Source organism: Diorhabda carinulata, chromosome 10 (genome assembly GCF_026250575.1).
Source record: "Diorhabda carinulata isolate Delta chromosome 10, icDioCari1.1, whole genome shotgun sequence".
In the NCBI taxonomy this organism is placed as follows: domain Eukaryota; kingdom Metazoa; phylum Arthropoda; class Insecta; order Coleoptera; family Chrysomelidae; genus Diorhabda; species Diorhabda carinulata.
In genome coordinates, this window is record NC_079469.1 from 1,691,282 (window position 1) to 1,706,508 (window position 15,227).

At 32.8% G+C, this 15,227-nt stretch overlaps 1 protein-coding gene across 3 annotated transcripts in view; it reads left to right on the forward strand.

The window, feature by feature from the left end:
* The window catches only part of LOC130898937 (transmembrane protein 47), a 54,728-nt gene that overhangs the window by 35,115 nt on the left and 4,386 nt on the right, over positions 1-15,227 (forward strand). For 2 of the 3 annotated variants that reach the window (XM_057808550.1, XM_057808552.1), the window contains 2 exons: positions 11,286-11,472; positions 14,743-14,892. In XM_057808550.1, the coding sequence (XP_057664533.1) occupies positions 11,286-11,472; positions 14,743-14,892 (337 nt within the window). Of the gene's footprint in view, positions 1-10,962; positions 11,199-11,285; positions 11,473-14,742; positions 14,893-15,227 lie in introns of those variants that run through there. The other variant, XM_057808551.1, reaches the window with a different exon arrangement.

Genomic DNA, 15,227 nt, shown 5'->3' on the forward strand with positions numbered 1-15,227 from the left:
TGGAAACGAAACTAAAGTTGTCATTTTATAAACTCTAACGAATCCAATGCCGATGTTCTATAAGAAAGTCGCATAGTCCCAAACGAGTTTCTTCACGTTTCCAATCATCAAGTTAATAGGAAACCACAGAAATCAGGTGCGAATCAGTAGCGTCCCAACATTCATTCATATCAATGAAATAATACCTGAGATTTACCCGAAAAGCGGGTCGTGGACAGTGCAAATCGTGTTGATTTCGTATTGGAAACCTCGTAATCTACATCATATCCATTCTAGTTGTACAAACTATTTTTAAACAAATGCCAATCATCATGAAAAATTCAATAAAAAGCACATAAACTTTAAAGCTTCGTTTCCGTGCTTTCAAGTTCTGTTTGAAGCTGAAGCTTTTACTTTGGGATTGTCCAATAATCACGTGATGCTCAGCATACAGTCACCAGTTTTTCGGTTTTTTTGGTTAATACGTTTTGGATTAAAACATTGATCTGTATAAAAACCTTTTCGCATACTATAAGAAATGAAAAAACCCAAAATTTTAAGATTCTTTATGAATACTCAAAATACACTTGATGTTAGGGGTAAGGGGTAGTTTTAAACCTCACTAGGTATCACCAAGGGAGAGGGGAGGGGCGAAAAAATGCTAATAAAGATCACGTGATTAATATTCGGCCCCTTTTTCATTGTGAACGTTAATAATAACGTTTCTAGGATACGTGCCTTAATTTTTTGATAACCCTCGTAAAAGTTTCCGAATTTTCAAATATACCTTGTGATCTCTGTAAGTTCTTAGCTTAACATAAAAAGAAAAGACTCAATATTCGTGTATCGTTTGGTCAATTTCATCATCGATGTCAAATATTTCACCATTTAAAACTGTGTTTTGGTCAATTTCATCGTCGCCGTCAAATATTTCACCATTTAAAACTGTGTTTTGGTCAATTTCATCGTCGCCGTCGAATATTTCACCATTTAAAACTGTGTTTTGGTCAATTTCATCGTCGCCGTCAAATATTTCACCATTTAAAACTGTGTTTTGGTCAATTTCATCGTCGCCGTCGAATATTTCACCATTTAAAACTGTGTTTTGGTCAATTTCATCGTCGCCGTCGAATATTTCACCATTTAAAACTGTGTTTTGGTCAATTTCATCGTCGCTGTCGAATATTTCACCATTTAAAACTGTGTTTTAGTCAATTTAATCATTGCCGTCGAATATTTCACCATTTAAAACTGTGTTTTGGTCAATTTCATCGTCGCCGTCAAATATTTCACCATTTAAAACTGTGATTTAGTCAATTTCATCGTCGTCGCCAAATATTTCACCATTTAAAATTGTGTTTTGGTCAATTTCATCGTCGCCGTCAAATATTTCACCATTTAAAACTCGGTTTTTAGCTTTGAGAACCAAAAACCGTGTCATGGGGCTAGATCGGGGTAATATGGTGGATTTTTAATATCCGTGAAACCACATTTGTGTATAAAGAAAGCGAAGAAGTTTAAATTGAAGCGTTGTCATGTAGCAAACGCAAACCGGGTTGCTTTTGACGCGCTTTAGTATGTCAGAACTTTTCGTTACCTTTGCTTTTTTGGCAGGTGATCATATTAAAAGATCGTAGATACAAGGCAACGTAAACATCATAAATTCTGTATTTTGATTGGTGTTGGTGTTAACCTTTTGACTAAAAGGTCGTTAGATCTCTACTACAATAAAATGTATCGAAGCTGCAAGCTGAAATTTTGTTTAAGCCTTGTTAAGACTTGTCACTGACGCGTGCATAAGGATTTTTGCCAACAAACACGATTTACTACAAGAAATCAAGAGCTAATTCGAGGATGGTTCAAGAAGTACCAAAAAACTCAAAAATTTATTACAGCACACTTTTCCCAGCGATGTTTAGTTATTTCGAATCTTTTTTTGTAATAAGAATCCTCAAGCCTCTTCAAATCTTTAAATCCGAGAACACAAAATAATCCGAGGGAATAGGGTACATGAGATAGTAATTCAAATTTTAATTAATCAATTTTGGCCATACCTCATCCACTTTATTCACCATATTTGAATCCCAGTGAGTTTTTCCTTCTTTCTTAGTTCAAATATCCATTTCGGTGAACACTCCACGGGTCTATTGAAACCATAAGTAATTAGCTGTAAATAGACTTGAAAATTTATATTGAAATATGTAAAAAAGTTGTTTTTTTTGGTCAAGTGTCAAATGTATCCATTTCCACGTGGAAATTATAGTGCTAATTTCAGTTATTGTGACTAAATGCAGTTTAGTACCTCAACTTTCAAATCGAAAATTATTTCACGAGATTGCGGATTCATCCACGTATAAACAACGAGGCGAAGTGAAAATAAAAAAAAATGATTTACCGAATATATAGAAACTTCTACATGAAATAATAATGTATCAATTTTGATTTATACCCGTAATTAACATTCGAAATAATTGACTTTGGTAGCGATGTGGGTACCCACATACATCGAAATTTGTTATTGCCCCTTTCAAAAACCCACATAAATCACATTTTAATTAAATCCAATCCTATTCTATTATTGAAATAGTTGGGGGATATCCACCATAATTTTATCTTTCGTTCTAACGCTCTATAATAAACGTGGACCTTCCACGTGGAATAAAGCAACATCCTATTTAACTAGATTCGACTTTTGTTGATGAAGCATCATATCCAGCTATCAAAATGGATTTTCTAGGACTATCCACTTGGATTAAACCAACAACTGGTTGCTGTTCAACAAGCTTCCACTTTTTTGATGTAGCATCATCTCGAGCTATCAAGAATGGATTTTCTGCAAGTTTTTACGTAGATTATACCAACAGCTGGTTGCTGTTCAACAAGCTTCCACTTTTTTTGATGTAGCATCATCTCGAGCTATCAACAATGAATTTTCTATGAGTTTCTACGTAGATTAAACAAACAGCTGGTAGCTGTTCAACAAGCTTCAACTTTTTTTGATGAAGCATCATCTCCAGCTATTGGAAATGAATTTTCTAGGACTATCCACGTGGATTAAACCAACAACTGGTTGCTGCTCAACAAGCTTCAACTTTTTTTGTATGAAGCATCATCTCCAGCTATTGGAAATGGATTTTCTAGGACTATCCACGTGGATTAAACCAACAACTGGTTGCTGTTCAACAAGCTTCAACTTTTTTTGATGAAGCATCATCTCGAGCTATCAAAAATGGATTTTCTATGAGTTTCTACGTAGATTAAACCAACAGCTGGTAGCTGTTCAACAAGCTTCAACTTTTTTTGATGAAGCATCATCTCCAGCTATTGGAAATGGATTTTCTAGGACTATCCAGGTGGATTAAACCAAACACCTGGTTGCTGCTCAACAAGCTTCAACTTTTTTTGTATGAAGCATCATCTCCAGCTATTGGAAATGGATTTTCTAGGACTACTCACGTGGATTAAACCAACAACTGGTTGCTGTTCAACTCAACTTTAATACGGACAACCGCTCTGGTGCGGACCGAAGAAAACATCGATGTATCAACCGCAGAATAGAAGAAGACGAGGAAGACTTTAGGGGATCTGGAAAGGAATTAAACAGACTATGAAAGACGGAGTTATCCATAAAAACTAGTAGATGGATAGAAAAGTTTAGTATACGAATGTGGCAAAGGAAGCATAAAACCCATACAATATTGATCCATATCCATACTAAATATTGAATTATGACAGTATATGATAAATTCTAGATAAATTGATATGATAAATTATAGAATAGCAGGATAATATTAGTATGAAAAAACATTTTATAAAGGTCGTTCGACCATTAACTTTTAGATTATGAGAGCCATTACGTGAAGTTTTTTGTGATAATCAGTTAAACTTTACGTCCTGTTTCACGTGGATGCATAATGCATTTTCCGCTATTTTCCTCTTGCAATCTTTTATCTCATTTCACGGACAGGTAATTTACTCTCCAGAGAAAGGTTCATAGATAGCGGACATGCGACATTTCTAACAATATTAAAAAAAAAATTAATTAATTAATTAACCATTAGATGAATCGATTTTATCGAATGGAGTTCACATTCAAGGTCGAAAAATATCCGATATTTATGTAAACCGAAACTAAGAAATCCAAAATCCCACCGACAAAATGTATGAATCAACTAGCTTCGACTTTTTTGTTGATGAAACATCATCTCGAGCTATCAAAAATGAATTTTTTATGACTTTCCACGTGGATTGAACCAAAATTGATTTTAATAATAAAAGTTTAAACTCGTTAATAAACTTGTTTTCTAACCAAGTTTTTTAATAATTTTGGATAATTCCAAAGCCCTCGTGCTTTTTCACTACAACATCCAAAACCCTCTTGCTATCGAGAATATATCTTTCAGTTTGTGAGGGCATCTTAGTAGACAAATTTCTGTAATTTCGGGAAATATCTGGGCAGCCGATTCCTGAAGGCTAGTGCGGAAAATGTATCTAATCAATTAGAATTTATGAACGCAATCGTAAGGGAATTGTGGATTTATAGAATTAAACAAAAATGTAGCTAAGACATAAAATGGCTAATGCAAGGTAGTATGGTATATTTATAAACAACAACGTGTGCATTAACGGTAAATGTCAACTCGAAATCGAAGTGATCCTACCACCGACTGCGACAGTTCTTTTATTCGAATAAATGTTATGCAATTTCCGGGTTTCTATGCATTAATTTCGTTTTGCAAACATTATTATTATTATTGTCCTAGGATTATTACTACTGAAAATTATCGTCGCATTTCCATTTAAATTCGAGTTTATCAACCCCCTGTCGAATTATATCTAACCAAATTCGAAAAGCCCACATTTTATACGTATCCTAGCAACTAACCCTCGTTAAATACAAGACTTGACCTTTTCCCGCAATTCTCGGTATAAATGCACAATTTCAGCCTGTTCATCCCGGTCAAACCAAGACGAATCTCTGCCCCTAATTTCCAAGCGACATTTCTTCTTATTGACGATGGTTAGTTCAAATACATCGCCGTTTTCTTTATGTTTCTAACCTCAAATTCAATATGTCGGTTTTGAATATACCATATTTAAAAATTTAATAAATTAACTTAATGTATCAACGTAAATTCCAAATCAATATTTTCAGTACACGCAACGCCCTCTAGCATTCACGTCGCTAATTAAATTGCAAGGAATTCACATATTTTGGATTACTAGATAAATGTTTTTTCAAACAACATCAAGTTTATAAAAATCGGTTAAGTGGAATCGTATTTATAGGGATTTTTAATAACAAGGGTTCTAACTCATCAGTATTTTTAGACTAAATATCGAAATTCATTAGCAACACGTCACGCCACGCCAGCAATTTCTACCAATACAGCTAGAAGTTTTTTTTTATCGGTCGTTCCTACAATCCGATTACGAGGCTTAATATTTTTGTAAGCTTGATATAAACCGCTCAAAGTTCATATGGACTTTAACGTTCGTTCGCTTTTGTGTTATTTCATTCCAAGGATTAAAAATTCTTATAATGAAGGATTAAATAATAGTTAAAAACATCGTGTACAAAAGTGGATGTCATAATGATTTTTTACGGAGGTTACTACGTAAATTTTGAGATATGGTAACACTGATATGAATACGTCAAATCTACATGACTTTTGACGTTCTTACGTCAACGTGTTTTCATACGAGTGCTATTTGAATTGTTTATAGATACTGGGTAAAAAAATGGAAGGGAAGCCTCAACTTTTGGTGATTGAGCATCATCGCTATTCATCGTTTTTCGCTGGTTTCCCGAATTTAATCCGGATCGCACTTCGCTGCAGGATGAATTTCTTAAATTGATATTGCAAGATCTTCATGTGACATTTGGCTGTCAAAAAGATTTGTTCGCGTTGGATACCGCTTCGAAGACGTCTATAAGGGACGAATCGAACCAAATCCAACAAAAGTTGTTCGCGCCAAAAGCATTTCAAACCAAATGTTCTGTTTTTTGGAAATAACTGGACATATCAATACAGTTCCATTAAAGCGACGTAGAACGTTCAATACTGAATGGTACACCAGCATTTGTTTCCCAGAAACCAATCGCAGAAGGAGAATCATTTTCCATTAGACAGTTCTAACAAAAACGATTTGGAACAATCAAAACATCGGATTGAAGGGTCTTCCGCCGTACTGTATTGAATACATCCAGCACTTCTTTTATATAAATTATCGTACCAAATCTACTGATTTTTCATCTTTATATTTTACTATTTCGATCTAATGTTCATCTGAATATTTTATCTTGATTCCTAATAACAAATACCACTTCAAAAATTATTTTAATACACCAATCGGAGTAAAGTTAATTTTTTACGAGTTACTATATATATTTCTGACTAAAATACGATGTAAATGACGTCTTGTAGCTTAAACCGAGGTGTCAATTCGCGAAACGTTTGGGGTTCCAGACGAAAACACGCGGTGCACATATATACTGTGCACATTACGAATGATAATTCGAAACATACTCGCGAAACAAGTTTCAGAGTGAGTACGAAGAGGAGATTCTTTTCTTTTTAAAGTACTACACTGGTTAAAAACATTCTTCGACTTCCACGTAGCAGCAATAGATTTTAAACAACACAAAGAGACTCTTATTGTATTTTACTTTCATTGTACGTAGGTCGAGAGTTTCTTAGAGTTCAAGCCCATACCATACGTCGTTCGTGTTTAATGTTATGCCCTATATACACACGCTCATTCTCTAACAAAGTCTCATACTTCTAGTAATTATAAAATTTAGTTTACGAACGTTGTTGTGCTTTTTTGTACTTAAGTTGTTTTTAGATTGTAACCTTATTAAGATATTGAATATTGAATCAGTAGCGGCTCTTGGTAAAAAAATAGTTTGTTGTCATATTTATTTGGGTTTTATCGTTCTCAAATGATGAATTGTTAGCTACTTGGAACAAATTTACTTTCCAGAAGATTAAAATCGTTGAAAGATTGTTCGATAGACTGGATGTGGACTGTCACCTGTCATCGAATCCACATTACAGTGTTCTTTGTATTGGGTGTGAGGAATTTTATCCCAACTATCTGGATAGGTAACCAATAGCAACGAATTACATGAAAATATGTTTCAAAAGGGATATAGACAAGAGGTGGCGGTAGTTGCTTGAAATATCACTGAAAGTATATGTTTCAAATTTGAAGACACCACGATGTTTAGTATTTATTTAGCAGCTATATGGAAGGCTTTAGTCCAACCAATATAAAAGTTGATTTTACTCTGGGTGAGATTGTTTCTTCGTTATCTAACAGTAAAATATTGGATAGCAAAGTACGAAATGCGAAGACCAACAACGCAGTTATTCAAGTTATTGACCAAATGAGGTGACGACTCCAGAAATATCTCCAGGATGCTAAAACTTAACTTGGTATAACAAGTTACCCCCTTATATTTAAAATTGTTGTAGGGGTGGTTATTAAAGGTATAGTTTTATTTTCGATTTAAAAAAAAATAGTTTCATATATAATAATTGACGATTTTTTTATTTGCATGAAATATTATGTACTTGTGAAATTATTATTTTACGACCTCACTGTATAAAAGGAGATTAAAAATTTCGTGTTCATTCTTTATGTATTAAAAACATGAATGGTGATTTGATATTAATATGATATTAATTAATAATTGATATTAATATGAATTTTACGATCAGTAAATTGTTGGTCGTATTTTTTTTGTAATATCCTAAAAATTCAGTACTGTTTATTAATGTTTTTAGTAACTTTGGTCGATTTCCATTTTATTTTTCCATTTAGTTCATATTTTTAATATTTTAGCAAATTTTAATCTTTTTATTTGAATTTTTGGTGCATAAGTATCGGTCTCAACGATGTATGAAAAATGTCTCTACGTTGTATGATACATTCGACAGATCGGTACTTTTCCACCAAAAAACAAACAGAGAAATTCCAAATTAATGAATTCAGTTTTTCTAAATTTTCTGATTATAATAAACAACGGTGTATTATTTCAAAATAATCGTTTTTAACCATTTGTTTTATAAAAAGTAAAATAATATTTTGAAAACTTTTAGCAAATTTTAATGTTTTTAGTTGAATTTTGGTGGAAAAGTATTGGTATCTACGATGTATGAAAATATGGATAGATCAATTCTTTTCCACCAAACACATACACGGAAATTGAAAATTAAAAAAGTTTCGAAAAGTGCGATAAATCGATATTAACTGAAAATTTGGATGTGAGAAATCTGTGGGCAAGATAAGTACCGCATTTGCTCCCAATGGAGCAAAAACAGCGAGTTTTTGTCCGATTTTTGTAACATTTCATCATTCATTCAAACAAAAAAAAACAATTAAAACAATGGTTTGAAAAGGAAGAACTGGCTCTAAAGAAGACGAAGACCGTTCCTTCAGTAAGCGTCGGTTTTTTGGGATAAGCGTAGGACCATCTTAAAAAAAAGAAAAAACTATCAACGGCGAATATTATTCGAACTTATTGCAACGTTTGAACGAAGAAATTAAGCAAAAACGACTGAATTTGGTGTTGTTTCATCAAGACAATGTACCCACTCACATATCCGTAATTGCAATAACCAAAATCATTGAATTGAAGCTTGAATTGCTACTTCATCCATTCTATTCGCCAGATTTAACCCCCTCGGATGATTTTATGTTCTCGAAGATTTTCCAAGAATGAAAAGGTGAAAGGCATTTGAAGGCTAGACACCTAACCTAATTTAATTTTTGGTGTTTTCTTTGTTGGACCATGCACATCCTCGTTTATATTGGATTATAAACAATTTTTTGTTAATTGGACGGTAACACAAAAAATTTCCACGTCAACGTCAATTTGAAGGTTATTTTATAGACACCATCGATTTTTACGACTTATTGTCTTAAATATTGTCTGGGAAGGTGTAATTTCCGACATAATCGTGATTGATGAGTACCTTATCAATTTACTCATCCTCTCGACACTAAACTCTTAACTAAACAAAAATTATTTGTTCGAATTACGTGGCCCTTACTGTCATTAATTTTGTAGAAAATACAGTGTTGCTTCGAATTTGTGCCTAAACGGCGGATGATGATAAAAAAAACAAACAACTTCCTGTTATTAACGACAATGGTGCCGTACCCACGATCTCGGATTAGAATTTTTACCTTGTCTTTTGAAACGCGACGAGGACAAACAAAACCTTGTCGAAATGGTACAAATTAGCTCTTAGACCCTACAATAATATTATACAGGGTCCTTAACGACGAGTTGAATCGTTATGTATATGGGAAAGTACTGCGACTAGTGTTCTGAAAATTTGCTTGCATGGGTTTTCCGAAATTGTCGTTTCAGCTAAAATACTTTCAGTTTCCTGAAACTTCCGGATATACCGGAAGTGAATCCAAATTTCGTTATTTTAAACGGAATGCTATGATTTTTATTAAATTTTTGGAATCTACGGGAAATTTCAATATAAATTTATATAAAGCATGGTATGCCTAAAGTCCGCCATTTTTTAATTATTTCACATTTTCGAAATTTTTGGACACATGCAGCCCGCCATTAAAAAAATTATATTTCTTAAGTTTAAGTGAGTTGGGTCTAATATTTTTGATATTCAGACAAATAACACTTACAGCTTCCAAAATCTGTGAAAACCTTGACAAAAATTTATAAATGGTGCCGAATTTCGCTATCTAAAAACTTCGAAAACTTAATTTTTCCCAATATAGCTACCCCCATTTTTCTCTTTACACTTTACATTAAGGGAACTTCGTTAGTGAAGTCATATATCTCAAATTAACGGTTTTTGTAGAAACTTGGAAAAACTGGAGTTTTCATGGTTTTATTCAATGTTAAAGGTAAAAAAAATGAGTTTTTCGCAATTTTCAACGAAACTGTGAGTTTTATCATAAAAATATCTTAGACAAAAAGTGTAGATCATAAAATTATCTACAAAACGTATCAATACTTTTTTTCCTACAAGCCACTGATTCTGAGATATAATGATTCAAAAAGTTGTGAAAGCTGTCGTATTTAATAGTTTCATCAATAACTTTTTTTACAAAATTGAAATGAACCGAGACTTGTTGTGAGTATTTGTAAGAAATTTCTGTTGACTGGTTAGAACTGCCATAAGTTCATCAAATAAATAATCAATTGACGAAGATGCAATCATTATAGCCATTAAATACGACAGTAAATCTAAACATTATAATTTTTACAACTTTTTGAATCGCTATATTTCAGAAACGGTGGCTCGTAAGAGAAAAAGTATTAATTTTTTTCCATACACGGAAATGATGGGGAACATTCAAATTTTATTTTCAATTGTATTTTAAACAATTTTACTGATTTTCAACTTGATACTGACCCTTCACAATGCAATGAAAAAATATGGTGCAATAAAAATTAAACTCACTCAAACTTTTGTTCAATCATTGTGCAATATTCAATATTAATCCTAAACGGTCAATAATATTGCACAATTCCTAATATTGCGCAATAAAATTGATTGTTTATTCAAAGATAAGGCCCGCGGGTCGCTTCCGGCCACTAAGCCGTATCAATTAGGCCTGCGATCACAATGTGTCACAGAAAGAAGAATCGTGTTTTTTAAGAGCTTTTAGACTTAATTCGATTCCTCTACGGATGTTTTAAATAATCGCACCCTCAAGTTTTTCTCGTTAAATAGGGTGATCCGTTTGAAATAACAAAATTCATTATTTTTCCGGTAAAATAAAAGATATGACAACAATGTAAATACCATCATGATATCGTATCATAAGATGCTTGTCCACAAAAATTTATAAAAATCATACAAGCCGTTTCCGAGATAATTTAGAGGTTAGGATATAAAACTCTCTCGGTTTATGTATAATTTTCTTGGTATCTTAAAATTAATTACAAACCGCGGCAACGCTGTAAACTGGAGTCATATTACACGTCGCTTATTGTTTGTTCCTCCGCGATGCGTATTGTTTGGAATACGAGCACGACTTTCTACATTTCACATTTTTTTTATCAACCCATTCGGTTAGTTTATGTTTGGGTATCGTTTAATCGCGATGTGGTGAGAACGTGATTCGGTTTCCAGTATATTCGATGGGTCATTAGTAAATTACGTGATACAATGGGTGAAAAAACCGTGATTAGATTAGCAGCCCAAAAACACAAATATAGAAAGGTATTAATCGATTCTAAATTGTACGATCATTCGAACTTAATAAGAAATCTCGAAAGTTTTATTTTTATATCGTTTTTGTTTTTACAGGTGATTGCTTTCATATGCGGACTTATCGTTATTATTTTGATGATAATGGGACTCGCGTCAACTGATTGGTTGATGGCGGCCGGATGGAGACAGGGACTTTTTATGCATTGCATAGAAGAAGACGCGCCGCAACCTTTACCTTTCAGTATACAGGCTCCCGTGGGATGTTATCAATCAAGAGATGCAGGTAAAAATGCCAAAACTTAACTCAGTATAACAAGTTACCCCCTTTCATTTAAAATTGTTATAGGGGTAATTATAACACGTATAATTTTATTTTCAATTTAAAAAAAAATAGTTTTGTTTATAATAATTGACGATTTTTTTATTTGGGGCCGTTCATAAAATACGTTCGCAATTAAGGGGGGGAGGGCTCTTGCTGAGTGTGACAAAGTATGACTAGAGGATCAGGGGGTGTATGACAATGTGACGTTCGCTGTTCATTAAAATAGTTTCAATAAGTATTTTTTTCGACTGTTTTTATTTTTTAATTTTCATCATGACAAAAAGTCATTTATTTTCTATTTTATAGTAAATATATCGATTTTCAAACGTATCCAGTTTTATTACTATAAATTGTAACTTAATATATTTATTTTTTTTTATTTTTCGACAAGAGCGCTGGCTCTGGCTCTTTTGACTCGGCTCTAGCGGTATTGCGATCGGTCACAATTGGTTTCTTTGTTTTTCCGATACTTAAAAGAGTAACGTTTCCACGCACTCTGCGCTCTCACCGTAGTAACAAATGAAAATACTGTTTCTCGTGGTTTTAGTATTATATAATTTCTTCATTCGTCATTTAGTGGTGAACTAATTCGGACGCTAAAAGACACTAAAAACTGAAACTAAAAGACAAAATAGAAACTGAAAAAAAAATCTCTCAAGCGTAAACAATTAGCTCAACTAAGATCATCGAAATCCCGTGCAATAAAAAAAAGGAAGCTTGAGGATGTTTGTCTTGAGTATCCGGCTGTAGCAGAAAAATTAAAAATAAGAAGCAATCCAGGTCGGCCGAGCTTAGAAGAGGATCAACCAGCTTTATTGCAAACGATCATGAAAATTGCCATCTTTGGTAGCTCTGCTGACTAAAGACGTAGAACTGAGACAGTAAGAAAATGTAAAAATTTAGATCAGTTACACGAGCAATTAAAAACTTTAGGTTTTCAACTGAGTAGAAGTGCTACGTACTTACGACTTTTACCACGAAATTCAATTTCTCGTGAAGAAAAGAGACGTCTCTACGGTTCCAGTGAAATTAATTCGTGCTCAAAATAACTTGAAGAAATAACATATTGACACCGAGTTTGCCACAGCTTCAATTAGATATTTAGCGAGTCTTGCTTCTTTTCTTGGACCTAATGAAGTATTTTTTTCTCAGGATGATAAAGCCCGAGTTCCGATCGCACTTACAGCAGCTTCAAAACAAGCACCATTATTGATGCATATGCAATATAGGGTTTCTCTTCCAGACCATGACTGGGTAGCGGCTGCTGGACATAAATTGATATCATCTGTATACGCGGGTATTGTTACTGAACCGAATGGTTTTGGAAATCCTTCAAAAGTAACTTATTCAGGACCAACATTTATAGCTATTCGAAGTGGCAAACATTCTAGTTCGACAGCCAAAACACATGCTGATGATTTCCAAAAAATTTTTGAACTGGAGTCATTTAAAAGTTTGGCCTACAACAACATTGGATCGCCAGAACCTGTAGTGATCATTTCTACTGATGGGGGTCCTGACGAAAATCTTCGCTATAAAAAAGTAATATTCTATGCTATCCAGCATTTTTGTGATTTTAATTAAGATGCTTTATTTGTTGTTCCAAATGCATCAGTCAGGAGTGCTTACAATCGTGTGGAAAGGAGAATGGCTTATTTAGATTTTTACGGTAAAACTGTAGATAAAGTTTTGGAGAAAAAAAACTTTGCATATACAGGGACAACTTTAGCTAGTGTTTGGAAGTCATTAAAAGTCGATGGTTATGATGTAGATGCAGAGTATATTGCATCAAAAGAAGATAATAGTGATGATGCACAAATATTAATTAATGTTCGTGAATCACAATACTTATTACAAATTTTGAAATGCTCAAAGACTGCTGTGGCCAAACTAGAAGTAGTTTGAGAAGTTTACTTCCAAACGGATTATTACCTCCACCAATTAAATTACAACAAACTCAAAACGGATTAAAGGTATCGCAAGTGTATTCTGGAGATGGCAAATATCTTAATTTATTTGCTCGTCTTGCAGTGAAACTTCAGCCTGAAGCTGAAGATTTTCAACAAATTCCTTACGATTGGTTTTTTCCGTCAATTCACGATAAATTAGCAAGCAGAACATGCAAAGAATGTAGTCTATATCACACATCTAATAAAACTCATTTAAAAAATTTACATCCAAAACGAAAAAGAAAAGATGAAGTAGTTCGACGCATACAACCAACTCGCATCGCAGCTCGACGAGCTCAAGAACTATTATGCGTATTAAGAGATGAAAAAGATGGTACGGAAAATGCAGAATGGATAGATGACGATAAAGTGGAGGGTAGTTTTGAAATAAATGAAGAAGAAGAAGATGCTGCAATACCGATTATAGATATTTCAGCGCATTTACAGAATCCTTGGACTTCTGATTAATAAAAATATTAATTATTTATTTGTTGTGAAAGATATTTATCATATTTTATTATAAAAACTAAATAATTATTTAAATTTTCAAAATTTGTGTACTATCAATTGAAATTTACCATCTAAAGGGGGGTTAGTTAGTTTGTGACGATATTTACAGGGGGGGGAGCCACAGAAAGCGTGACATAACGTGACAATGGGGGGGAGGGGGTCAGAAAAAACTGATTTTACCGTGACGTATTATATGAATGGCCCCTTTGGAATAAATATTATGTACTTAGAAAATTATTATTTTACGATCTCACCGTATATAAGATTAAAAATTCCGCTTTCAGTCATTATATATTAAAAACAAGAATGGTGATTTGATATTAATATGATATTGATTAATAATTGATATTAATACGAATTTTACGATCTTAAATCAATTCAGTAAATTGTTTGTCATATATTTTTTGTTATATTCTGAATGATTCAGTATTTTATATTTGTATTATATTTGTTTATTAATGTTTTCAGTAATTTTGGTTATTTTTTATTTTTCCATCTAGTTCTACAATATTGTGAAAATTTTTAACAAATGTTAATCTTTTTAACTGAATTTTGGTGGAAAAGTATCGGTCTCCACCATGTATGAAAATATGGACAGATCGATACTTTTCCACCAAAACACAAACACGGAAATTAAAAAATTCAGTTTTTCTAAATTTTCTTGAATTATATTGAACAACGATCTATTTTTCCGAAATAGTCGTTTTTTCCCTCTTTATTTTACGTCATAATCTATTCTATGACTATGGCGTTACGTGAGATTTTTTTCTAGGTTATATCAAAGCAGCAGCTGCTCTTTGCGTGATAACGCTTTTAACAGATCTGGTAGCTACGGTACTAACAGGTCTAGGACTCGGTACAAAAGATCATCATACCAAATACAAATATTATAGATTCGCTGTCATAGTTATGGGATTAGCGTGTAAGTAAATTAATTTTTATACGTCATTGATTTATTTTAATTTATTTGGCTTTTTTTTCTTATTTAAAATTCATTCAAAATTAATAATAACAATCTACGATTTATGCGTATTAAATTAGTTTTTATAACAATAATAATAATAGTGGAAATTCTTGTAAGTCTATATAATTTTCTTTATTCAATGTATAATTTTCAACGTGATCTTATAAAAGAAAATATATTTCCAAAAATATTCAAAAATTTCTATTTTTTTTTTTCGTTAATAGATAAAGAAAACATGCGTTTAAATAACTGATCACGTTTAGTTTCCTAAATTTTATATTTGTAAGAAATAT